This window comes from Jaculus jaculus, chromosome 8, assembly GCF_020740685.1.
Source record: "Jaculus jaculus isolate mJacJac1 chromosome 8, mJacJac1.mat.Y.cur, whole genome shotgun sequence".
Classification (NCBI taxonomy): domain Eukaryota; kingdom Metazoa; phylum Chordata; class Mammalia; order Rodentia; family Dipodidae; genus Jaculus; species Jaculus jaculus.
This window is the reverse complement of record NC_059109.1, coordinates 82,328,697-82,353,502: the sequence shown is the minus strand read 5'-3', so window position 1 is coordinate 82,353,502 and position 24,806 is coordinate 82,328,697. Positions and strand designations below refer to the sequence as shown.

Below are 24,806 nucleotides of genomic sequence, written 5' to 3'. Positions count from 1 at the left end.
CAAAGGGGAAAGTGGGGGGAGGGAGGGTATTACCATGGGATATTTTTTATAATCATGGAAGTTGTTAATAAAAAATTTGGAGAAAAAAAAGAAGAAAGAAACAGGATGTTGCCCAAGAAAAGAACAGACAGGTGAAGCTTGTAGGATAAGTTAAGAATTTGTTCACTGAGGGCTAGAGAGATTGCTCAGTGGTTAAGGCACTTTCCTGCAAAACCTAATGACCAGTGCTCAATTCCCCAGTACCCACGTAAAGCCAGATGCACAGAGCGGTACATGCACCTGGAGTTCATTTGCAGCAGCTGGAGGCCCTGGCGTGCCCATCCTGTCCCACCCTTACCTTTCAGCTTATAAATAAAAGTATTTTTTAAAAAAATAGCTTCTGAGCCACGCCCAGCTTTATTTTATTTTTATTTTTATTTATTTGTGTGTGAGAGAGATACAGAAATAGTCAGGTAGAGAGGGATAGAGGAAGAATGGGCATGCCAGGGCCTCTAGCCACTGCAAATGAACTCCAGATGCATGTACTCCCTTGTGCATCTGGTTTACATGGGTCCTGGGGAGTCGAACCTGGGTCCTTTGGCTTTGCAGGCAAGTACCTTAACAGCTACGCCATCTCTCCAGCCAGGGAAAATTGGCTATAATACCAACAACACACTGCCTCCCAGAAGCTTTAATTCCCAGATTGCTATCAGTTGGGGACCTAGCATTCAGAACACCTAAGTTTATGGGGGATACCTGAATCAAACAACATTATCCAAATAGGCAGTGAGAATTGAAATGTTGACAAAACAAAGTGAAAATAACTCCAGCTTTCCTACAATATTAACAAGCATTTTAAGTTATAATTATTCAGAAGTCAAGGAGTAATTTTATTGCCAAATTTAGAATACTAGGGATTTGAGGGCTGAGACCTAAAGGATTTGTGCTAAATTATAGAACATGGGACTAGAGAGATGCCTCAGTAGTTAATGCATTACCTGCAAAGCCTAACAACCTGGGTTCAATTCCCCAGTACCCAAGTAAAGGCAAATGCTCAGTGACACATGCATCTGGAGTTCATTTGTAGAGGCTGGAGGCCCTGACACTCCCATTCTTTCTCTTCTCCCTCTCTGCCGGCAAATAAATAAATAAAATATTCAAATTGGAGCTTGGTGTAATGGCACATGTTTTTAATCTCAGCACTTGGGAGGCAGAGGTAGGAGAATCACTATGAGTTCAAGGCCACCCTGAGAGTACATAGTGAATCCAGGTCAGCCTGGGCTAGAGTGAAATTCTACCCAGGGCCAGGGGGTGGGGGCGAGGGAGAGAAAATATTTAAATTGTAGAAAAGTTTCCAATTATCTTGCTTGTGATGGTTTTTACAGTAATGTCATGTTAATCACTATGCTAAAGGATGGTTTACATACATAGGCCTTTACTAGTAGGAAAAGGGAAAATTAAAGGTTGTTTTATGCCATCTATTACTACCCAACTCAAGAGCCAAATGGCTATAAGCAACATGATGAGTTCTGACCTCACCTGATCGCAACTCAGTATTTACTCTAGCCCTGTGTGGTGGCCCACATTTTTAATCCCAGATGGGAGGTTAAGGTAGGAGAATGACTGTGAGTTCCAGGCCAGCCTGAGACTACATAGAGAATTCCAGGTCAGTCTGGGCTAAAGTGAGACCCTACCTCACAAAAAGGGTAGAAGGGTTGGAGAGATGGCTTAGTAGTTAAGGCCTTTGCCTACAAAGTCTAAGAATCCATGTTCTACTCTCCAGGTCTCACTTAAGCTAGCTGTCCAAGGTGATACGTGTGTCTGGAGTTCGAATGCAGTGGCTGGAGGCCCTGGCATGCCAATTCTTTTTCTTTCTCATAAAAAAATACATAAAAAGTAAAAAAAAAAAAAAATACAGGGCTGGAGAGATGGCTTGGCAGTTAAGGCACTTGCCTGCAAAGCCAAAGGACCTAGGTTCAATTCCCCAGGACCCACATAAGCCAGATGCACAAGATAGTGTATGCATCTGGAGTTTGTTTGCAGTGGCTGGATGCCCTGGCATGGCCATTCTCTCTCCCTCCCTTTCTCTCTCTCTCTCTCTCTCCCCCTCCCTCCCTCTGCCTGACTCTGTCTCTATCAAATAAATAAATAAAAATAAAATATTTTTTTAAAAGTTACAAAAAGAGCTGGGCATGGTGGTGCCTTTAATCCCAGCACTCAGGAGGCAGAGGTAGGAGGATTGCCATAATCCCAAGAATCCCCTCAGACTACATAGTGAATACCAGGTCATCTTTGGCTAGATTGCGACCCTACATCAAAAAACGAAAAACCAACCCCCCCAAATTACAACAAAAGAGAAAAATAATGGTGGGGGGCACACTGGAGGGATGGCTCAGCGGCTAAAGTGATTGGTTACAAATCTTGACAGCCTTAGTTTGATGCCCCACGACTCACATAAAGCCAGATGCATGAAGTGGTGCTTGCATCTAGAGTTTGTATACAATAGTAGGAGCACCTGGCATTCCCACAGCCACTCATCTCTCTTTTCACAAACAAATAAATATGTAAAAATATTTTACAAAATAATTTTGGTAGGGTTGGGAAGATGGCTCAGTTGTTAAAAGCACTCGCTTGCAAAGCCTAGGCTTTGGTTTGATTCCCCACTACCTACATAAAGGCAGATGCACAAAGTGGCACATGCATCTGGAGTTTGTTTACAGTGGCAGGAGGCTCTGGTGAGCCAGTCTTGTCAGTCTTTCTCAAATAAACAAACAGGGCTGGAGAGATGTCTTAGTGGTTAAGGTGCTTGCCTCCAAAGCCTGCGTGTTTGACTCCTCAGATCCCACATAATCCAGGTGTACAAAGGTGAGGCAAGCACAAGGTCACACATGCCCACTAGGTGGCACAAGCTACAGGAATTCAACTTCAATGGCTGATGCCCTGGCATGCCAAGGCTCTCTCTCTAAAAGAAAATATTAGGGGCTGGAGAGATCGCTTAGCTGTTATGGTGTTTGCCTGCAAAGCCAAAGGACCCAGGTTTGATTCCCCAGGACCCACGTTAGCCAGATGCACAAGGAGGCACATGTGTCTGGAGTTCCTTTGCAGTGGCTGTTGGCCCTGGGGTGCCCATTCTCAATCTCTCCCCTCCTTTCTCTGTCAAATAAATAAGTAAAAACAAAACAAAAAAAAAGTGACATTGTTTACAATTATGGAAATTGTCAATAAGAAAAGAAAAAAAAAATATATATATATATAGATATATATATACACACATTTTTTTTAAAGCCTGGCTTAATGACACATGCCTTTAATCCCAGCACTCTGGAGGCCAAGGTACCAGGATCACTGACAGTTTGAGGCCACCCCAATACCACATAATGAATTTCAAGTCAGGCTGGGCTAGAGTGAGACCCTACCTCGAAAAATTTTTTAAAAAAAAAAGCTTCACCCTCAAAACACAAAATAGAAAACCAAACCCGACTCTAGGTGAGGCGGGCTGCTGGGGATGGGCCCGGGCAGGGCGGAGCCTGGGAGAGGGAGTGGGAGGGGTTGCGTGGGTAGTGGGCGGGGCCTCGAGGTGGCCTCGCGGGTGGAGCTGGGAGGCTGTTGTCATGGTGGCGCCCGTACTGTACTTAGCGGCGGCGGCTCTCCTTGTCGGCCTTATTCTCTTCCTGACCCGCCGTCGAGGTCGGGCGGTAGCAGGTAGGAGATTCCGCGGGGCCTTGGAGTCCTGCTCCTCAGGCTTCCAGAGCCGGCGTAGGCCACCGCGCTAGGCCTGAGGCGCATGCGCAGGCGTGCGGCCCGCGCGTGCCGTTAGGAGTCTAGCTGTGCGCACGCGTACGTGGGCGCGATCCCGGGCTGGCGGAGTGGCGGTCTTGGAGCTCAGCCTGGGAGCCAGGTGGCAGAGTCCCTACACACCTTTTTTCTGACCCTAAATGAGAGCTTTCCCCATCCTGCTCTTCTCGTCCTGGCCACACTGTTTTTTGTCTAATGGGCTGCCAGTTGTGTGTTAATGGGAGCGGCCACACGGCTTCCCATCCCTCCTCCGGTGTGTTCTGCCTACACGTAGTTGGGGGAAGCGAGCGGGAAGTGGCGCCAGGAACTCTGAGTGTCTCTCCCTACCCGCCGAGTGAACCACCATGCTATATACAGCCTTGCCCTGCCCTCTTCCGGCATCAGAAGGCTATGTCGTTGGCTCAGCAAAGAACACATCATATACCTATGAGCCCTTCCCCCTGTTCGTTGTCAGCAAAGGTTTATGTGTATCTCTCTGCTACCTGAACCCACAAATACTCCAGAGCACTTGCGTGCTCGAGGGGAAGAAAAGAGACAAACTGAGGTAAGACAGAAAGCCAACAGGTCTTCCTGGGGGCCAGGGAGTACACATCTGCCGGTGAAATGTACCCTCTGGTTGATAGAGTTCCATATAAAACCTTAGCAGGTAGTGTTAAACAAGAATTCATTGTCCTAGGGCTGGAGAAATGGCTTGGCAGCTAAGGCCTGCAAAGCCAACGGACTCAGGTTCGATTCCCCAGGACCCACGTAAGCCAGATGCACAAGGTGGCACATGCTTCTGGAGTTCATTTGCAGTGTCTAGAGGCCCCCGGGCACCCATATATTCCACCCCCCATCTATCTCTTTCATAAACAAATCAATAAATAAAGGTCTTTAAAAACGAAAGGAATGAAATATAGTCCTGCAGTGGCATTCAGTGAGGTCTGGAGACCTCAGGGTGAGAGTAATGTAACAGATCACCTGGAATGGTGGGTGTTGTGGAGAGAGAAAAGTATCAACGCTAGCAGGAGGGAAGGAAGGCACATTCTGCATTGGACCAAGGTGTGAATTGTAAGGCCTTGAGGGTCAACTTGAAGGTCTGGAAGAAGGCTGACAGGGTAGGATGAAACTTGCGGGATACTGTTCCTTGTCTGTCAGGAGGGTAGGCTGTTTGACAAAATCATGGTTCCTTCCTTCCTAAAGCTGGCCAAGAACCGCTGCACAATGAGGAAGAGCCAGTCTTGGCTGCCCAGTCTGAGGAGCAGAGAGCTGGCAGGCCCAGGCGCCGGAGGGACCTAGGCACTCGCCTACAGGCCCAGCGTCGAGCCCAGAGGGTGGCCTGGGCAGAAGTGGATGAAAATGAGGAAGCAGCTGTTATTCCAGGTGAGAGAGCCAGCCTGATGGTGGAGAAGGCTGGATTGAGGGGCACAAATGAGTCCCCCAAACTAGATAGGACCAAGGAGCCACAGTGTAGGAGAGACATTTAGGAGCCAGAGTGTAAGGGGTAGAAACTTGGAGCCTGGCCTGTGGCCCTGGGGATCAACAGTTCTGGGCTTTTCTTCATCTTGATCCTTAGTGTCTAAATAGGAGAGCAAGGGTTTTCAGGTTAACCCAAAGAGTTCCTTAGTGTATCCCATATATTCTAGCACCCTTTCTGGAATGGGTCACATGTAACTCCAGAAAAAAATGATGGTGAATAGAGACATTTCTTTTTTGGTTTTGCTTTGTTTTTTGAGGTAGGGTCTCACTCTGGCCCAGGCTGACTTGGAATTCACTATGTAGTCTCTGGGTGGCCTCACACTCACGGTGATCCTCCTGCCTCTGCCTCCTGAGTGCTGGAATTAAAGGCATGCGCCACCACGCCCGGCCGAATAGAGACATTTCTGTTGATGCAGAGACCTTCATACTTCATCCTAGAGTCTGACAAAGCCCTTAGGATTGTGGAAAAGAATGACTCTTCCCCAGCACTTGAAGGCTGTCTTGAGTCTAAAGAAGGGGTATCAGAGCATTTTTCAGAAACTGGGGGTATGTGAGGTTTTTGCCTTGAACCGTTGGGATTAACTTTTTTATTTTTATTTTTTCAAATTTTTATTAACAACTTCCATGATTATAAAAAATATCCCATGGTGGGCTGGAGAAATGGTTTAGTAATTTAAGTGCTTGCCTGTGAAGCCTAAGGACCCCAGTTCGAGGCTCAATTCCCCAGGACCCATGTTAGCCAGATGCACAAGGGGGTGCACACATCTGGAGTTCGTTTGCCGTGGCTGGAGGCCCTGGTGCGCCCATTCGCGCACTCTCTCTCTCTATCTGCCTCTTTCTCTATTGCTCTCAAATAAAAGAAAAAAATTAAAAAATATTTTTTAAAAATCCCATGGTAATACCCCCCCACACACTTTTTCCCCTTTGAAACTCCATTCTCCATCATATCCCCTCCCCATCTCAATCAGTCTCTCTTGCATTTTGATGTCATGATCTTTTCCTCCTATTATGATGGTCTTGTATAGGTAGCATTAGGCACTGTGAGGTCATGGATTTCCAGGCCATTTTGTGTCTGGGGGGGAGCACATTGTAAGGGGCCCTACCCTTCCTTTAGCTTTTGCATTCTTTCCACCACCTCTTTCATTGGGATTAACTTTTTGGCTTAAAAATAAGTTCTTTGAAAGATGTGGCAGCGCACACTTGTAATTCCAGCACTCAAGAAAGAGATGGAGTCAGGAGCATGGCACATTCTAAGCCAGCTTCAGTTACACAGTGATACTATCTCAGAAAACCAACAAAAGAGACCCTGACTTGTGCCATCATTCCTGTCTCAGACTTGGGGGTCACATACTCTTTTTTTTTTTTTTTAGGTAGGGTCCACCCAGAGTGACCTGGAACTCCCTTTGTAGTCCTAGCCTGGCCTGAACTCAAAGTGATCCTTGTACCTTGCTGGGATCAAAGGCATGTTCCACCATGCCTAGGAGAGTCAGATACTCTTACTGATCAGGTAACCATAAGTCTAATTTTCAGCTGGCTCTAGAATAGTCCTGAGATTTTTTTTTTTTTTTTTTTTTTTTGAGGCAGGCTCTCACTTGAGCTCACACTGACCTGGAATTCACTATGTAGTCTCAAGGTGACCTCAAACTCATGGTGATTCTCATACCTCAGGCTCCCAAGTACTCGATTAAAGGTGTTCAGCACCATGCTCAGCTTGCCCCCCCCATCTCACTCTAGCCCAGGTTGACCTGGAATTCACTGTGTCATCTCAGGGTGGCCTCAAACTCACAGTGATCCTCCTACTTGTGCCTCTTGACTGCTGGGATCAAAGGCATGCGCCACCAGGCCTGGATGCTTTGTATTTTTTTAACCTTTTAAAATTTTTATTTATTTGCATACATGTGTGCATACATGTGTGTATGTATAGGCACACCAGGGACTCTTGCTATGATAAATAAACACCATACATGTGCATCTGGTTTTTTTAATGGGTACTGGAGAATTGAACCCAGGCCAGCAGGCTTTGGAAAAAGAAAAAAAAAAAAAACAGTTTTAACTACTGAACTGTTATCTACCCAGCCCCGGGTTATTTTCTTAGGCTGGCTTTGGTGGGACAGAAGGAGAATACTGGTAGGATGTTGAGCTCAGAACACTCAGCAATTTCTTACTAGAGTAGGCAGGATGTTGGAATTAAGACTGAGATAAAACCAAGCATGGTGGCATATGCCTTTAATCTCAGCACTCAGAAGCAGAGGTGGTAGAATCACTGTGAGTTTGAGGTCAACCTGGGGCTACAGAGTTAGTTCTAGGTAAGCCTGGGCTAGAGTTAATGCTTTAAAAACAAAGCAAAACAGGACTAGAGAGATGGCTTAGCAGCTAAGTCACTTGTCTGTAAAGTCTAAGGATCCAGGTTCAGTTCCTGTTGCAGTCCGGTTCGCAGTTCTGGTAGAAATCACCCAACCAAGAGCAGCTTCTGGGAAAAAGAGATTTATTTGGCTTACAGGCTCGAGGGGAAGCTCCACGATGGCAGGGGAAAACGATGGCATGGGCAGAGGGTGGACATCACCCCCTGGCCAACAGAAGATGGACCACAGCAACAGGAGGGTGTGCCAAACACTGGCATGGGGAGCCTGGCTATAAAGCCCTTAAGCCCACCCCCAACAATACATTCCCTCCAGGAGGCATTAATTCCCAAATATCCATCAGCTGGGAACCTAGCATTCAGAACACCTAAGTTTATGGGGGACACCTGAATCAAACCACCACAGTTCCTTAGTACCCATGTGTGCCAGATGCACAAGGAGTTCATTTGCATTGGCATGCCCATTCTGTCACTCTCTCAAATCAATAAAATAGTTTAAAAAATTAAAGAGCCAGGCATGGTGGTGCATGCCTTTAATCTCAGTACTTGGGAGACAGAGGTAGGAGGATCACTGTGGGCTCAAGGTCACCATGAGACTACGTAGTGAATTCCAGGTCAGCCTGGGCTAGAGTGAGACCCCACCTCGAGAAAACAATACAGGACTGGAGAGATGGCTTAGCAATTAAGGCACTTGCCTGTGAAGCTTAAGGACCCCAGATTCCATGTAAGCCAGATGCACAAGGTTGTGCATGTACTCAAGGTGGTGCCCATGTCTGGAGTTCAATTGCTGGAGGCCCTGGCAGACCAATTTTCTCATGTGCTTGCATCCATCACGTGCTGAATCATTAAAAAAAAAAAAAAAAAAGTTGGCGTGGTGGCGCATGCCTTTATTCCCAGCCCTCAGGAGGCAGAGGTAGGTAGATGGCCATGAGTTCAAGGCCACCCTGAGAATACATAGTAAATTCCAGGTCAGCCTGGGCTAGAGTGAAGCCTTACTTCCTCGAAAAACATAAACAAAACAAAACAACAACAAAAAAAGCAAAACAAAAAAAGGCTGGGATACATTTACCCATAAGTTTGAAAATTTGGCATAGAGACCTGTACCTCTGTACATTTATGGCAGCTATCTCTAGAGGGTAGAGGTAGATAGAAGCCTTCCCACCATTGGGAGGATGACAAGGGATGGGATAGATGTCCTCTGACTTAAGACCTGAACTGTCTTTCTCTGACCATATCCAGCCCAGGAGGAAGCAGATGACGTTGAGAAGCCAGTGGAAACTCACCTGACAGGGAAAATTGGAGCCAAGAAACTACGAAAGCTGGAGGAGAAACAGGCTCGAAAAGCACAGCGTGAGGCAAGCAGGAGGAATGGGGCATAGCTGTGGGAGGTGGGGAAGGGCCAGCCTTCCCAGTTTCTTGTGGCGGACTCTGTCACTAGAGCTCCTTTTATGCTAGGTCATGTTTGCTATATGGCCAGTTTTATCTATTGCAGCCTTTGTTTGTGTCATGCCATGGGTATTGCTTTCCCTGGCTGTCTAGGTGTAGGAGATCAGCCCCTATGTGGAGTTCTTTCCCCAGGCAGAGGAGGCCGAACGAGAGGAACGTAAACGCCTGGAGTCTCAGCGTGAAGCAGAATGGAAAAAGGAGGAAGAGAGGCTTCGGCTGGAGGAAGCACAGAAGGTGAGGGAGACCCCAGACCCTGTCCTCTGACCCTTGGTAAGCAAGTCTTATTCCCCCCCCCCATAACTCCCCAATGTCTCTATTCTACAATATGGGCCACAGTGCTGGGGTGTTGCAGCTTATGCCCATAGTCCCAGAACTTGGGAAGTTGACACAGGAGAATCTTGAGTTTAAGGTTAGCCTGGGCTATATAGCCAAACCCTGTCTCAAAAAAAAAAAAATAATAATAATAAAGCAGCCGGGTATGGTGGAACACACCTTTGATCCCAGCACTTGGGAGGCAAGGTAGGAGGATCGCTGTGAGTGCAAGGCTAGTCTGAGACTACATAATGAATTCCAGGTCATCCTGAGCTAGAGAGAAACCCTACCTCGAAAAAAACAAATTTGCAAACAGATGTTAGATGCTTATGCCACTTTTTGCAACTACTTTACAATGGGTGCTGTGGAATCAAACCCTAGGCCAGCAGCTTTGCATGCAAGCACCTTTAACCACTGAGCTATTTCCCCAGCCTTTAATGTTTATCTTTTTGTTTTGTTTTGTTTTGCTTTTTGTTTTTTGAGGTAAGGTCTCACTCTAGCCCAGGCTGACCTGGAATTCACTTGGTAGTCTAGGGTGGCCTTGAACTCAATGTGATCCTTAATCCTCCCACCTGTGCCTCCCAAGTGCTGGGATTAAAGGCATGCTGCACCATGCCCAGTCCAGTAGCAGAAGTTTTGATGGAACACTGGGTACACAGAAGCAAGATTGTAGTGGGCTGGCTGGGTACTTGAGTGGTGAGGAAGTGGAGTGTGCTATTTATTCATGGAATTTGGACATGACTAAGTAGGGAGAGCGGGAGGTTGTAGCAAGGTTTTCAATATACTTTTCTGAAATTATCTGAGCAAAGAGGGCAGAAGGAGTTGACATTTGTCTGGGTGTTGATAGGGATGTAGACTTTTTTGTTTGTTTTGTTTTTCCAGGTAGGGTTTCTCTCTAGCCCAGGCTGGCCTGGAATTCACTTTGTAGTCTCAGGGTGGCCCTGAACTCACAGTGGTCCTCCTACCTCTGCCTCCTGAGTGCTGAAATTAAAGGTATGTGCCACCACGCCCAGCAGATTACTGACTTTTGTTTAGCTGGGGGCCAACAGATGAAAGTCTTGAAGAGGCAGTGACCCTCAGATAAGGCTAAGCCATGTGCCCTATACGCGGAGGGACCAAAGCAGAGATGGGTAAGCAGCTACCTGGGAAACCTGCCTCTTATTCCCCTGTGCTCCGCAGGAAGAGGAGGAAAGAAAGGCCCAGGAGGAGCAGGCCCGGAAGGAGCACGAGGAATACCTGAAAATGAAGGAGGCGTTTGTGGTGGAAGAGGAAGGTGTGGGCGAGACAATGACTGAGGAAGAGGTGGGCTCACTACCCCCTACACCAAAAGGTAGTGTGTATCAGGCCCAAGGCTAGCTACCTCAGACACTCTTGTGTGGGCACCAAGAGGTGAGTAGATGTTAGTATTAACAGAGATTTTTCCTCAGTGAGGAGTGTTGTCCTGTCTTCCCTCACTGTTGCAGTCAGGTTTGCATTGCTGGCAGAAGTCACCCAATCAAGGGCAGCTTGTGGGGGGAAAAAGGTTTATTTTGGCTTACAGACTCAAGGGGAAGCTCCATGATGACAGGGGAAAATGATGGCATGAGCAGAGGGTAGGCATCACCTGGCCAACATCAGATGAGTAGCAGAGGAGTGTATCATAGACTGGCAAGGGGACACTGGCTTTAATACCCATAAGCCCGCCCCCAACAATACACTCCCTCTAGGAGGCATTAATTCCCAAATCTCCATCAGCTGGGAACCTAGCATTCAGAACTTCTAAGTTTATGGGGGACACCTGAATCAAACCGCCACACTCACCTTAGATGGCTCTGTTGCTCCTACAAGCAGATAGTAGGGTGGGAACACAGGTGTTCTACTGGCAGGCAGCATTCCAGTGAGCAAAGAGCATAAGTAGTTGTGGCTCACACTGGCTTCTCTGTCCATCTAGTCCCACAGCTTCCTCACAGAATTCATCAACTACATTAAGGTAAGAGTTGCAAAGAGTGCTGAAATTCTCCCCTGCCATGTGTGTATACATGTGTGCATGTATGAGTGTGTTTTGTGTGTGTCCTTAAAGCCAAGTGGGGCAAGCCTGCCTGAGCATGTGCTGTAAGCAATTTACTCTTCTTGCACAGGAGTGGGCATGGGGCCTAGAGAGGCTGAGTTGCTGGGTCCTGGCCAGGAGAATCCCTTCCCCTCAGACCCAGAAGGTGGAGAAGGACCTGGGTCTGTGTGGGAAGTTCAAGCCTCTGATGGCTTCCTTATTCTTAGTTTGACAGTTCCCTTGCTCTTCAGACCCCACGCTCAGTGAGTCACTGTGTTTTCAAGTCTATTCATGTGTGTTTTCTGTCAGTTCTGTCACACTGAGGCTCTACAGAATTGAAACAAATGTCCTGTGCCATGTGCTCCTGACTTGAAACTTGTATCTTCCAGGAGAAACAGGATGGTGTTTCCTTTATAACTAGGGTGGGGCAGCAGTGTGTCCCTTCTGTCCACAGCCACCTTGCAGGCTGCCCTGATGATGCTTTGAATTGCATAAGTGCATCCTGGTTTGCTTGGCTGTTAAGCAGTTTCTTTTCTCCCGCAAGGATGCAAGGAAGGGAGAGGTTTCCAAGTGCAGCTTAGAGGTGCAGAGGCAACTGAGGGAAGGAGTGCAGAGGGAGCGGGGGCGATGCTGGGGGTGGTACTAGGGGCTGCCAAGAAGCTGGAGCTTGCATAATACTCCCCCATCTCTGCTGAAAGAGAACATGGTTTAGAAGTCTCCCACCAGCAATGAGGAGCTAGGCTGGGCTTATGGTCTGGGGCACAGGGTCCCTAAGAGAAGAATAAGTGCTGGAAGCTTCCAGAAGGTCCTATTACCTTAGGCCTTAATTATCTTCCCTCCCATACCCTTATTTATTTATTTGAGAACTAGCAGAGAGCCAATGGACACATCAGGGCCATTAGCCACTGCAAATGAACTCCATATATATGTGCCACCTTGTGCATCTGGCTTATGTGGGTACTGGGGGATTGAACCTAAGTCCTTAGGGTTTGTAGGCAAGTGCCTTAACCATTAGGCAGTCTCTTCCAGCTCTCTCCCTCTTTTTTGAGCTAGGCCTATTCTGCCTCAATTTGCCATCCTCCTGTCTCTGCTTCTGGAGTTCTGGGATTACAAGTGTAAACCCAAACTTTTTTTTTTTTTTTGTTTTGGTTTTTTAAGATAGGGTCTCACTCTAGCCCAGGCTGACCTGGAATTCACTATGTAGTCTCAGGGTAGCCTCAAAGTCATGGCAATTAACCACTCTCTCTAGCTCTTTTTGAATTTTTTTAATTTGCAAGCAGAGAAAGAGACAGAGAAGGGGCTGGAGAGATGGCTTAGCAGTGAAGCAGTTGCCTGTGAAGCCTAAGGCTCCTGGTTTGAGGCCCAATTCCCCAGTACCCACCTAAGCCAGATGCATAAGGAGGTGCATGTGTCTGGAGTTCATTTGCAATGGCTGGAGGCCCTGATGTGCCCATTCTCTCTCTCTCTCTCTCTCACTCTGTTCTCTGCCTCTTTCTCTGTCTGTCACTCTCAAATGAATAAATAAAACTAAACAAACAAGGGCTGGAGAGATGGCTTAGGGGTTTGAGCGCTTGCCTGTGAAGCCTAAGGACCCCAGTTCAAGGTTCAGTTCCCCAGGACCCACGTTAGCCAGATGCACAAGAGGCACATGCGTCTGGAGTTTGTTTGCAGTGGCTGGAGGCCTTGGCACGCCTCCTCTCTCTTTGCCTCTTTCTCTGTTGCTTTCAAATAAAGCAAAAAAAAAAAATTTTAATAAACAAAAAAATAGAGAAGAATGGGCACACCAGGGCCTCCGGCTGCTGTAAATGAACTCCAGATGCGTGCGCCACTTTGTATAACTGGCTTTATGTGAGTACTGGAGAATCAAACAAGGCTCGTTAGGCTTTGCAGGCAAGTTCCTTAACCACTAAATCATCTCTCCAGCCCTAGTTACTTTTTGTTTGTTTGTTTGTTTTTTCCAGGTAGGGTTTCACTCTAGTTCAGACTGACCTGGAACTCCCTATGTAGTCTCAGGGTAGCCTTGAATTTATGGTGATCCTCCTACCTCTGCATCCCAAGTGCTGGGATTAAAGATGTTTACCACCACACCTGGCTCCTAGTTATTTATTTTTGAGACAGGGTCTCACACAGCCCAGGCTACCCTAGAATTTGATATGTAGTTCAGATTGGTTTTGATATGTAGTTCAGATTGGTTTTGAACTCCTGGTTCTCCTGCCTTCTGCTTCCCAAGTTCTGGGATTACAGGCATGCATATTTGGTTTATGCAGGGCTGAAGATTGAACCAGGGGCCTCATGCATGCTAGGCAATCATTCTACCAACCAAGCTATATCCCTCACCTGAGCATTCCCCTTTCATGGAACCCACTCTCTATCCAGGCACACTGGACCTGGCCAGTATTTTTCACACTGTCCACTTAACTGTTTTTTTTTTTTTGTCCTATTACTGTTTGGTGTTTGGCTTTGGTTGTTTTTTTGGCAGAGTCTCACTATAGCCCAAGCTATCCTGGAACTTCTTTGTACATCTGGCTGGCCTCAAACTCACAGCAATCCACTTACCTCAGTCTCCTAAATGCTGGGATTAAAGGTATGAGCAACCATGCCTGGCTTTTTTACCCCCTGTTCTGCTATACTAGGGATTGAACTCAGCACTTCATACAGGTTAGGCAAGTACACTACCACTGAGCTGTATCTCAAGGTGCTGTTTGGAATTTGCTGTCTCTACCTACCCAGTAAGCAGCAATTGGGCCTGAAGTGCCTCCTTCCGGAAGCATCAGATAGATATAGAGGAGGGAATCAGCTTCATTGTCACCCTATCTTGTGTAGAGGCCACAGCAAAGTCCTGAAGTGCCTCCTTCAGGAAGCATCAGATAGATATAGAGGAGGGAATCAGCTTCATTGTCACCCTGTCTTGTGTAGAGGCCACAGGAAAGTCCCCAGGGCAATTCTGGCCCTTGATTTTGGTAGCTTCTTGAAGGTTTCATTCTTAGTATTCTCCAAATATTGGAATTTAGAAGTTTCTCCAGCCTAGGGTTGCTGATTCTTAGAGCTGATACCTTGCAAAAAGGAAAACTGGGGCTGGGGAGATGAGTCAGCAGTTAAATACCCTTGTTTGCAAAGCCTTCTAGTCTGGTTTTGATTCCTCAGTACCCACATAAAGCCAGATGCCCAAAGCACAAAATGGCACATGCATCTGGAGTTCATTTGCAACAGCAAGAGACCCTAATACACCCTCACTCTCTAGGAGGATTGCCTTGAATTCAAGGCCACCCTGAGACTACATAGTGAATTCCAGGTCAGCCTGAACTAGAGTGAGATCCTACCTTGGGGCGGGGAGGACTTTCTTTTTTATTATTATTTTATTTTGATTTTTCTTTTACTAGTTCTGACTGACCTCAAATTCACTATGTAGTCTCAGGGTGGCCTCGAACTCACAGCAATCCTCTTACCTCTGCCTCCCAAGTGCTGGGATGAGAGGTATGTGCCACCATAACCAGCTCAGTGTTACTTTTTTCTTCCTTCATGATTTCCATGATTGTAAACAATATCCTATGGTAATGGTAATTCCCTTCCTCTTCCCACTTTCCCCTTTGAAACTTCACTCTCCATCATATCCCCTCCCTCTGTCAATCAGTTTCTCTTTTATTTCAATGTCATGATCTTTTCCTCCTATTATGATGGTCTTATGTAGGTAGTGTCCAGCGCTGTGAGGTCATGGATATACAGGCCATTTTGTGTCTGGAAGAGTATGTTGTAAGGAGTGCTACCCTTCCTTTGGCTCTTACATACTTTCCGCCACATCTTCTGCAATAGACCCTGAGCCTTGGAAGGTGTGATAGAAATATTACAGTGCTGAGCACTCCTCTGTCACTTCTTCTCAGCACCATGGTGCCTTCTCAGTCATCCCAAGGTCACCACCATCTGAGAAGAGAAGCTTCTCTAACCAAAAGTGAGAGTAGCATTAATATATAGGTATGAACATTAAGAAAAGTGCTTATTGGGCAGTTTGGTGAGCATAGTATATAGATTTAGCCAGACACCAGCAAATGTTATACTCCGAGGGCTCATGACTACCCCTGTTGTAGGTTTTCAGTATCAGGATATATTCCCTCCCATGGAGCAGGCCTCCAGTCCAATTAAAGAGTGGTTGTTTTCCCCCAAAATAGACATGCCACTATTGCACCCATTGGCTCATTTGGCCTGGTTGGCCAAATTTAAGGCTTACAGTGTCCACTGTTGAGTATCTCCACTGATGATTTCTCTCTCTCCTATTGAATTGCATGCAGCATAGCTTTTTCCAGCTTTCTGTCAGTTGGTCTACATGGTGGAGTTTATCAGCTCAGTTCCAGCAGGATTTATCAGTGGCCTTGCAGCCCAAGTACGTGGAATCTTCAGCAGTAGTGTCTTATCTATTCCTGGTGGGAATTTGACAGAGAGAAAGAGGAAGAGAGAGAGAGAATGGGCACGCCAGGGCCTCCAGCCACTGCAAATAAACTCTAGACACATGCGCCACCTTGTGCATCTGGCTTACGTGGGTCTTGGGGAGTCAAACCTGTGTCCTTTGGCTTTGCAGGCAAATGCCTTAACTGCTAAGCCATCCCTCCAGCCCAAAAAAACTATTTTAAAAAGAGAAAAGGATGGCTTCTGAAATTAATTCCAGCCACAAGAGATTGAGCCCTTGGGATGTAGGATTTCAGTCCTGGAGGAAGGTTTATGCACAGTCTAGTTAATATGAGATGTAGGAATAGTTTGTTCCTGTCTATCCATTCTACTTCCAGCCATGGCTAGGTTTGTCCATCTTTTCAAACACTTGGCCCCAGCAGCACCTCAGACCAGTTCTCTGGAAAGCACCAGGAGTGACTTTATGGTCCTGCTTCAAGCTGTCATGAAGAACCCGGTGCCCTGATCCCTGTTCGTAGATAGAGGCCAACTGGCCAGATCACCTTGTACTTAACCACTCCGTGCTCCAATGCATTTTTAAAAATGTATTTATTTGAGAGAGAGAATGGGTATGTCAAGGCCTCTTGTGGCTGCAAACCAACTCCAGATACATGCACCACTCTGTGTATCTGCTTTGACATGGGTACTACAAAATTGAACCCAAGCCATCAGACTTTGCAGCAAAGTGCCTTTAACCACCAAGCCATTTCCCCAGCCCTCCCAACTGCTTTGTTTTTGTTATTGTTGATGTTACTGTTTTGTTTTTCAAGGTTGGGCCTCACTCTGATCCAGGCTGACCTAGAATTCACTATGTAGTCTCAGGGTGGCTTTGAACTTGCCACAATCCTTTTTTACCTCTGCCTCCCAAGTGCTGGGATTAAAGGTGTGCACCACTATGCCTAGCCTTTAAAAAAATAATGTATTTTATTTTCCTTATTTACAAGCAGAGAGAGAGAATGGGCATGCCAGTGCCTCTAGCTGCTGCAAATGAACCCCTGATGCACATGTTACCCTGTGCATTTGGCTTTATATGGGTACTGGGGAACCGAACCCCAGGTTGTCAGGTTTTGCAAGCAAGTGCCTTAACTACTGAGCCATCTTTCCAGTCCCCAACTGTATTTGGACTGTTTTCCCACCTGCACATACAGTTTGGCAATTTAAGTCAACATACCATCTGTAGCCAGGGAGATGTCACGATGTCATTCCTCCCCCAGTTCATTTGTTGTGAAAGATTCACAGAATTGCAAAGGACGACCTTCGCTCAAGTCATGTGCTATATGAGGGGGAGGCAGGGGCAGATGCATCTGTAGACCTAACTGTGGATTGTTGGCTAAACCCCTGAGAACTAGTTTCTGCTGAGGATGTGAGAGCACCATGTGAAACATGACACAGAGCTGCACATGGAAAGCACTGATTGTTAGCAAAAGTTTTTTTTTTTTTTTTTTTTTTTTGGTTTTGGTTTTATGAGGTAGGGTCTCGCTCTAGCCCAGGCTGACCTGGAATTCACTATGTAATCTCAGGGTGGCCTCAAACTCTTGGTGATCTGCCTACCTCTTCCTTGCAAGTGCTGGGATTAAAGGTGGTGCCACCACTCCCCGCTTACCAAAAGTTATTTTAAGGGTGGGCTCAGTACCTTAGACAGTATGAAGAGGATGGTTGAAAAGAAGTATGGGCATGTTGGTGGTGTGGAGGATCTTGGCTGAGATGGTAGGAAACAAAGGCAAGGCAGGAATGAACCTCTACTGGCTCAGTGACAGACTCGCTTGCTAGGGAATTTTTTCTGTCTGTTGCAGTCAGCTCCATCCACATTGCTGGGTTGGGAATCTAACCACACACAGTTTATGGGAGGAAGGAGTTATTTCAGCTTGCAAAGAGCAGGGGAAACTACTTCAGTGGTGGAAGAAGCTGCTTAGTTCTCTACGTACCAGCACAGAGAAACAACTGCAACAACCAAACACCAACAAACAGCAAGCTCTAATCTCTAGAGCTCAAACTGCTCTTTCCACACCTTTGGGCTGGTTCTCCCCCACTGACCCACCCCCCACCCCAAGCAGGAATCTGCCTGCTAGGACCTGATATTACAAACACAATTTTAATATAACACCTGAGTTTATGGGACATACATTTATACTGCCATATTCAAACTACCAGCCTCTCCTATTCTGTGTACTTCTGGCTCAACAATGGGCTGTTAGCTTAAGGAGAAGAGATGTAGCATACTGGCAGGTCCTCAGCAAATGCAAGTCGACAGGTGTTTTGTTTTTACTTTTTAAAATTGTTTTAATATTTTATTTTTAAAATTTTATATATTTGCAACCACAGAGGTACAGACATACAGAAAAAGGATGGGCACATCACGGCCTCTAGCAACTGCAAACAGACTCCAGATGCATTACATGTGCCGCTTCCTGGATCTGGCTTTACATGGGAATTAAACCTAGCCCAGGTTCAAATCCCCAGTACCTACATGAAGCCAGATGCACAAAGTAGTGCATGTATCTGGAGTTCATTTACAGTAGCAAGAGATCCTTGAATGTCCATATTATTCTTCCCTTCCTCCCTCCCTCCTTCCCTCTCATTCTCAATCGCACTTCCTCTCCCTGCTTGCAAATAATAAAAAATTAAAAAAAAAAAAAAAAAAAAAGAAGTGGGGGATGGAGAGATGGCTTAGTGGTTAAGGCATTTGCCTGCAAAGCCAAAGGATACCGGTTTGATTCTCCAGGACCCACATAAGCCAGATGCACAAGGGGGGTGCATGCATGTAGAGTTTGTTTGCAGTAGCTGGAGGCCCTAATGTGCCCATTCTCTCTCCTCCCTCACCTCTTTTTCTCTCTCAAATAAATAAAATTAAAAAAAAAAAAAAAAGCAGGGCATGGTGGTGCATGCCTTTAATCCTAGCACTTGGGAGGCAGAGGTAGGAGGATCACGGTAAATTCAAGGCCATCCTGACACTACATAGTGAATTAATTCCAGGTCAGCCTGGACTAGAGCAAAACCCTACCTTGAAAAACAAACCAAAAAAGGAAAAGAATGGTGTTAAGCTCCTGATCCTCCTGCCTCTACCTTCCATATGCTGAGATTTTAGGCATGTACCATTGCACTTGGCTTAGGTGACAGGTTTTTTGGTTTGATTTTTCTTTTGTTTGTTTGTTTGTTTGTTTTTCGAAGTAGGGTCTCACTCTAGCTCAGGCTGACCTGGAATTCACTATGAAGTCTCAAGGAGGCCTTGAACTCATGGCAATCCTCCTACCTCTGCCTCTCCAGTGCTGGGATTAAAGGCGTGTGCCACCATGCCTGGCAGTTTTTTGAGGTAAGGTCTTGCCCTAGCCCAGGCTAACCTGGAATTTACTGTGTAGTCTCAGGGTGGCCTGGAACTCAGCCATCCTACCACCTCTGCCTCCTCCTGAGTGCTGGGATTAAAGGTGTGTGCAGCACACCTGGCTTAGGATTTTTTTTTTTTTTCCATGAGAGGAAGAGGCAGAGAGGAGAGAGAGAATGAGCATGAATACGGGTACTGCAGGTCCTCTAGCTACTGCAACAAACTCCAGACACAGACACAGGTACCACCATTTGCATCTGGCTTACATGGGTACTAGGGAATTGAACCTGGGTCCTTAGGTTTCCCAGGCAAGGACCTTAACCACTAAGCCATTTCTCCAGCCCAGGTGACAGTTTTTATTTATTTTATTTTTAAATAATTTATTTATTTGAGAGAGAGGCAGATAGAGGGCCTCTAGCCACTGCAAACAAACTCCAGATGCATGTGTCACCTTGTGCATCCAGCTTCATGTGGGTACTGAGGAATTGAACCAGGGTCCTTTGGCTTTGCTGGCAAGTCCCTTTACCACTAAGCTATCTTTCCAGCTCCTGTGACAGTATTTTTTTTTCAATTTTTATTAATATTTTCCATAATTATAAAAAATATCCCATGGTTTTCCTATAATCATGGAAAATGCTAATAAAAAATTTTAAAAATATATCCCATGATAATGCCCTCCCTCCCCACTTTCCCCTTTGAAATTCCATTCTCCATTATATCCCCTCCCCATCTCTATCAGTCTCTCTTTTATTTTGATGTCATGATCTTTTCCTCCTCTTATGATGGTCTTGTGTAGGTAGTGTCAGGCACAGTGAGGTCATGGATATACAGGCCATTTTGTGTCTGGAGGAGCATGTTGTAAGGAGTCCTACCCTTCCGTTGGCTCTTACATTCTTTCTGCCACCTCTTCTGCATTAGACCCTGAGCTTTGGAAGGTGTGATCGAGATGTTACTAAGTACTCCAGTCACTTCTTTCCAGCACTATGATACCTTCTGAGTCATCCCAAGGTCACTACCATCTGAAAAGAGAAGATTCTCTACCCAAAGTGAAAGTAGCCTTAATATAAGGGTATAAATATTGCTGACAGAAAGCTGGAAGAAGCCATTCTACATGTAGTTCAATGGGAGAAGGAGATACCACCAGTGAAGATACTCAACAGTGGATACTGCAAGCCTTGTAATTGGCCAGCCAGACCAAATGAGCCAACAGGTGCAATAGTGACAAATCTGTCATGGTGGAAACCCAACTGCCTTCCAATTGGACTGGAGGCCCACTCCATTGGGGGTGGGGGGAAATACATCCCTGATACTGAAAACTTAAAACAGGGGTAGTCATGACCCCTGGGGGTGTAACATCTGCTGATGCCTGGATAAGTATATATACTATGCTTATCAAACTGCCCAGTAAGCACTTCTCAATATTTATACTCTTATATTAATGCTACTCTCACTTTGGGTAGAGAATCTTCTCTTTTCAGACGGCAGTGACCTTGGGATGACTCAGAAGGTATAGTGCTGGAAGGAAGTGACTGGAGTACTGAGTAACATCTCGATCACACCTTCCAAAGCTCAGGGTCTAATGCAGAAGAGGTGGCAGAAAGAATGTAAGAGCCAACGGAAGGGTAGGACTCCTTATAACATGCTCCTCCAGACACAAAATGGCCTGAATATCCATGAACTCACTGTGCCTGACACTACCTACACAAGACTATCATAAGAGGAGGAAAAGATCATGACATCAAAATAAAAGAGACTGATTGAGATGGGGAGGGGATATGATGGAGAATGGAATTATAAAGGGGAAAGTGGGGGGGGGGGTGTTACCATGGGATATTTTTTATAATCATGGAAAATGCTAATAAAAATTTTTTAAAAACTGAGGAGACAAAACAGTATAAATATTAAGAGAAGTGCTTACTGGGCAGTTCGATAAGCATAGTATATATACTTATCCAGACATCAGTAGATGTTATACCCCTATGGCTCATGACTACCCCTGTTTTAAGTTTTCAGTATCAGGGATGTATTTCCCCCCCCATGGAGCAGGCCCCCAGTCCAATTGGAGGGCAGTTGGTTTCCACCATGACAGACGTGCCACTATTGCACCCGTTGGCTCATTTGGGCTGGCTGGCCAATTATAAGGCTTGCAGTGTCCACTGTTGAGTATCTTCACTGGTGGTATCTCTTTCTCCCATTGAACTACATGTAGAATGGCTTCTTCCAGCTTTCTGTGTGACAGTATTTTTAAAAAAATAGCATTTTAAGCCGGGCGTTTTGGCACATACCTTTTTTTTAAAAAGTTAAATTATTTATTAGTACATGTGAGCTTTTTTTTTTAAAAAACTTCCATGATTATAAAAAATACCCCATGGTAATACCCTTTGAAACTCCACTCTCCATCATACCCCCTTCCCATCTCAATCAGTCTCTCTCTTACTTTTCCTCCTCTTATGATGGTCTTATGCCCGTAGTGTCAGGCACTGTGAGGCCATGGATATCCAGGCCATTTTGTGTCTGGAGGGAGCATGTTGTATGGAGTCCTTGGCACCCACCTTTAATGCCAGCACTTGGGAGGCAAAGGTAGGAGTATTGCCATGAGTTTGAGGCCACCCTGAGACTACATAGTGAATTCCAGGTCAGCCTGAGCTAGAATGAGACCCTACCTCATAAAACAAAAAACAAAAGATACAAACAAACAAAAGCATTTTAGGGTTGGAGAGATGGTTTTAGTGGTTAGGGTGCTTGGCAGCAAAGCCTAAGGAACCAGGGTGGATTCTCTAGGTCCCACATAAGCCAAATGCACATCATGGCACATGTTGTGTGGAGTTCATTTGCAGTGGCTAAAGGCACTGGAATGCCTGTTCTCTCTCTCTCTCTCTTTCTCTGTCTCTAATAAATAAAAATAAAATATAAACTTTAAAAATATCATTTTAGCTGTGTCTAGTAGTACATACCTTTAATCCTAGCACTTGGGAGGTGGAGGTAGGAAGATGGTTGAATTTGAAGCCACCCTGAAGTTACATAGTGAATTCCAGGTCAGCTTTGGGCTTGGGACTAGAGCAAGACCCTATGTTGAATGAAGAAAGGAAAAGAAAAAGGAAAAGGAAGCATGAATTTTAGGGGATGGAGAGATGGCTTAGTGGTTAAGACATGCAAACCCTAGGGTCCCAGGTTTGATTCCCCAGGACCCACGTAAGCCAGATGCACAAGGTGGCACCTGTGTCTAGAGTTCATTTGCAGTGGCTGAAGATGAGAAAAGAACGTAGACCTCCAAGGTTACCCATGCTGGGAAAGACTTGCCTGAGCTCAGCTTCTCTCTTTTTTATTCCCTTTCTAGCAGTCCAAGGTTGTGCTTTTGGAAGAGCTGGCTTCTCAAGTGGGCCTGAGGACTCAGGTAAGACCCAGAAGGTGGATTGTTGTGTGGAATATGGCTACAGGGTCTATGTGACTAGCAGGGAGTAAGCAGTGTTTGCCCTAAAGATAGAAAGTTCTGATGCCCCTCCAAGAGTGAGTAAAGTGTGGGAATCCCATGACATCCCAGGATTTCTGCATTTCTACTAGATAAAAAGAATAAGCAGAGGATAAAAAGGAAATCCCAACCCATCTGTCAACCTATAACCTAAGCAGCCCTAATCATATTACGTTGACTATCTTGCAAACAGGGTGTTTTGTGACCAAACATCTCTATTATTCCCTTCTGGAAGAGAGGAACAAGAACCCCTTCTGGCTGGGTGTGGTGGTGCATGCCTTTTAAGCCCAGCATTTGGGAGGCAGAGGTAGGAGGATTGCTGAGTTCAAGGCCAGCTTGAGAGTCCATAATGAATTCCAGATCTACTTTGACTAGAGCAAGACCCTACCTCAAAACAAAACAAAACAAGAAGGACCCCTTCTCCCCAGAGTGTCTGCAAGGAGAAGCACAGAGTCACATATACAGGGGACAAGCATGAGAGGGAGAGATCTGACTAGTAGGAGGGAGGTTACAAATATTTTTTTTCACGAAGACCACAGTTACCTGTCTCTGCTCTGAGAATTGTTTTTATCATAGGACACGATAAACCGCATCCAGGACCTGCTGGCTGAGGGGACTCTAACAGGTGAGGGAATGGCCACCAATGCTGGGGTCTGGGGAATGTCTAGCCACAGGGGGCTGGCTGCAGGGACTTGTAAAGGCAGTATGGCCAATAGGTGGGAGAGGGATAGGCAACAAGGGACACGCAGTAATGTGACTTGGTTACAAGGAAGACATACAGAGGCCTGGGCCTGGCTGCTGCGTACAGATGAGAAGGGAAGATTGGTAACAGTAGGAGGCCTCAAGGGTCAATTGTGAAGGGATGGGTGGATATTCTTCAGACAGGTGGGGAGGGCCCAAGAGGGTTCAACCCCACAAACTGCATGTCCCCACAGGTGTGATTGACGACCGGGGCAAGTTCATCTACATAACCCCAGAGGAACTGGCTGCAGTGGCCAATTTCATCCGACAGAGGGGCCGGGTGTCCATCACTGAGCTTGCTCAGGCCAGCAACTCCCTCATCGCTTGGGGCCGGGACCCATCTGCCCAGGCCCCAGCTTGACCCCAGCCCTTCCCTCTTGTAAGGTGTTTGTAAGGCTGGTGTGGCCTACATACATCATCATCTCTCCTTGCCATACTGGAGCAGGATGGAATTTGGTTAGGAAGTTGTGGATTAAAGGCCTATAAACCCTGCTGAGCTTTTTGTAACTTGGTGTAGCAGAAGGCTTGGCCTGGGATCTCTGATCAACAGGTGAAATCTAGGCTTCAGGATATATCTGAGAGGCAAGGAAGGTCATTCATTCATTCATTAAAAAAAAAACAATAAAACTGTTTCACATACTATGTTCTTTTGTGGCCCACAAGCCTGGTCCCCAAGGCCTAGATGAGCTTTCTCTGCCCAACCTCCTACAGAATAAACATGGGAAATCTCTCATGCCATATCTCCCTTATTGGGGAAGGAAGAGTCAGACAGTCTCAAGAATCTTAAGCAGAGCCAAGAGTCCTAGAGAGAACAGAAAGTTCCAAGGATAGAGTCCTGGGAAGCAGCAGCCTTTGAAAGGAAGGGAAGGAGATGGTCAGGGGAAGAGAGAAACTGGATAGCTGCTTGTGGGACAGGTAGAGAAAAAAAGGGGCCACCGGAGATTGATAGAATTATGCAGTGGAAGCACATTGTTCTGACAAGTCACACGAATTCAGCCCTGAATCTTTGACCAAAAAAATTTTTTTTTTGTAAATCATGTGGGTGGTTTCACCCACTGGAGGATATGAGGACCATATGCTTAGAAGTGGGTGTGAGATAGAAGACTAATGTTTTCTGAAGGGTCAGTATCTGGATCCTGTGAGCTGTTCGTGTGGTGAATCTCCTGTTGTACTGAGAGTGAGCCACATTTTTGTTTGTTTTTTATTTGCAAGCAGAGAGAAGAAAGACACAGAGAAAGGATGGGCTTACCAGAGCCTCCAGGCGTATGCACCACTATGCATCTAGTTATGTGGGTACCGGGGAGTTGAACCCAGGTCATTAGGCTTTGCAAGCAAGCACCTTAACCACTGAGCCATCTCTATAGCCCAGTGTTTTGGTTTTTCGAGGTAGGGTCTCACTCTAGCCCAGGCTGACCTGGAATTCACTATGGAGTCCCAGAGTGGCCTTGAACTCAGGCGATCCTCC

General features: G+C 46.1%; 1 protein-coding gene across 1 annotated transcript; it reads left to right on the top strand.

Moving 5' to 3' along the window:
• Window positions 1-3,548: 3,548 nt before the first annotated feature.
• Window positions 3,549-23,832, top strand: Ddrgk1 (DDRGK domain containing 1). Its single transcript, XM_004661477.2, has 9 exons — window positions 3,549-3,681; window positions 4,957-5,136; window positions 8,831-8,946; window positions 9,170-9,271; window positions 10,529-10,651; window positions 11,280-11,318; window positions 22,469-22,525; window positions 23,177-23,225; window positions 23,536-23,832. Exons 1-9 carry the CDS (start codon window positions 3,591-3,593, stop codon window positions 23,700-23,702), a joined length of 924 nt encoding a protein of 307 aa, XP_004661534.2. The 5' UTR covers window positions 3,549-3,590; the 3' UTR covers window positions 23,703-23,832.
• Window positions 23,833-24,806: the final 974 nt, after the last annotated feature.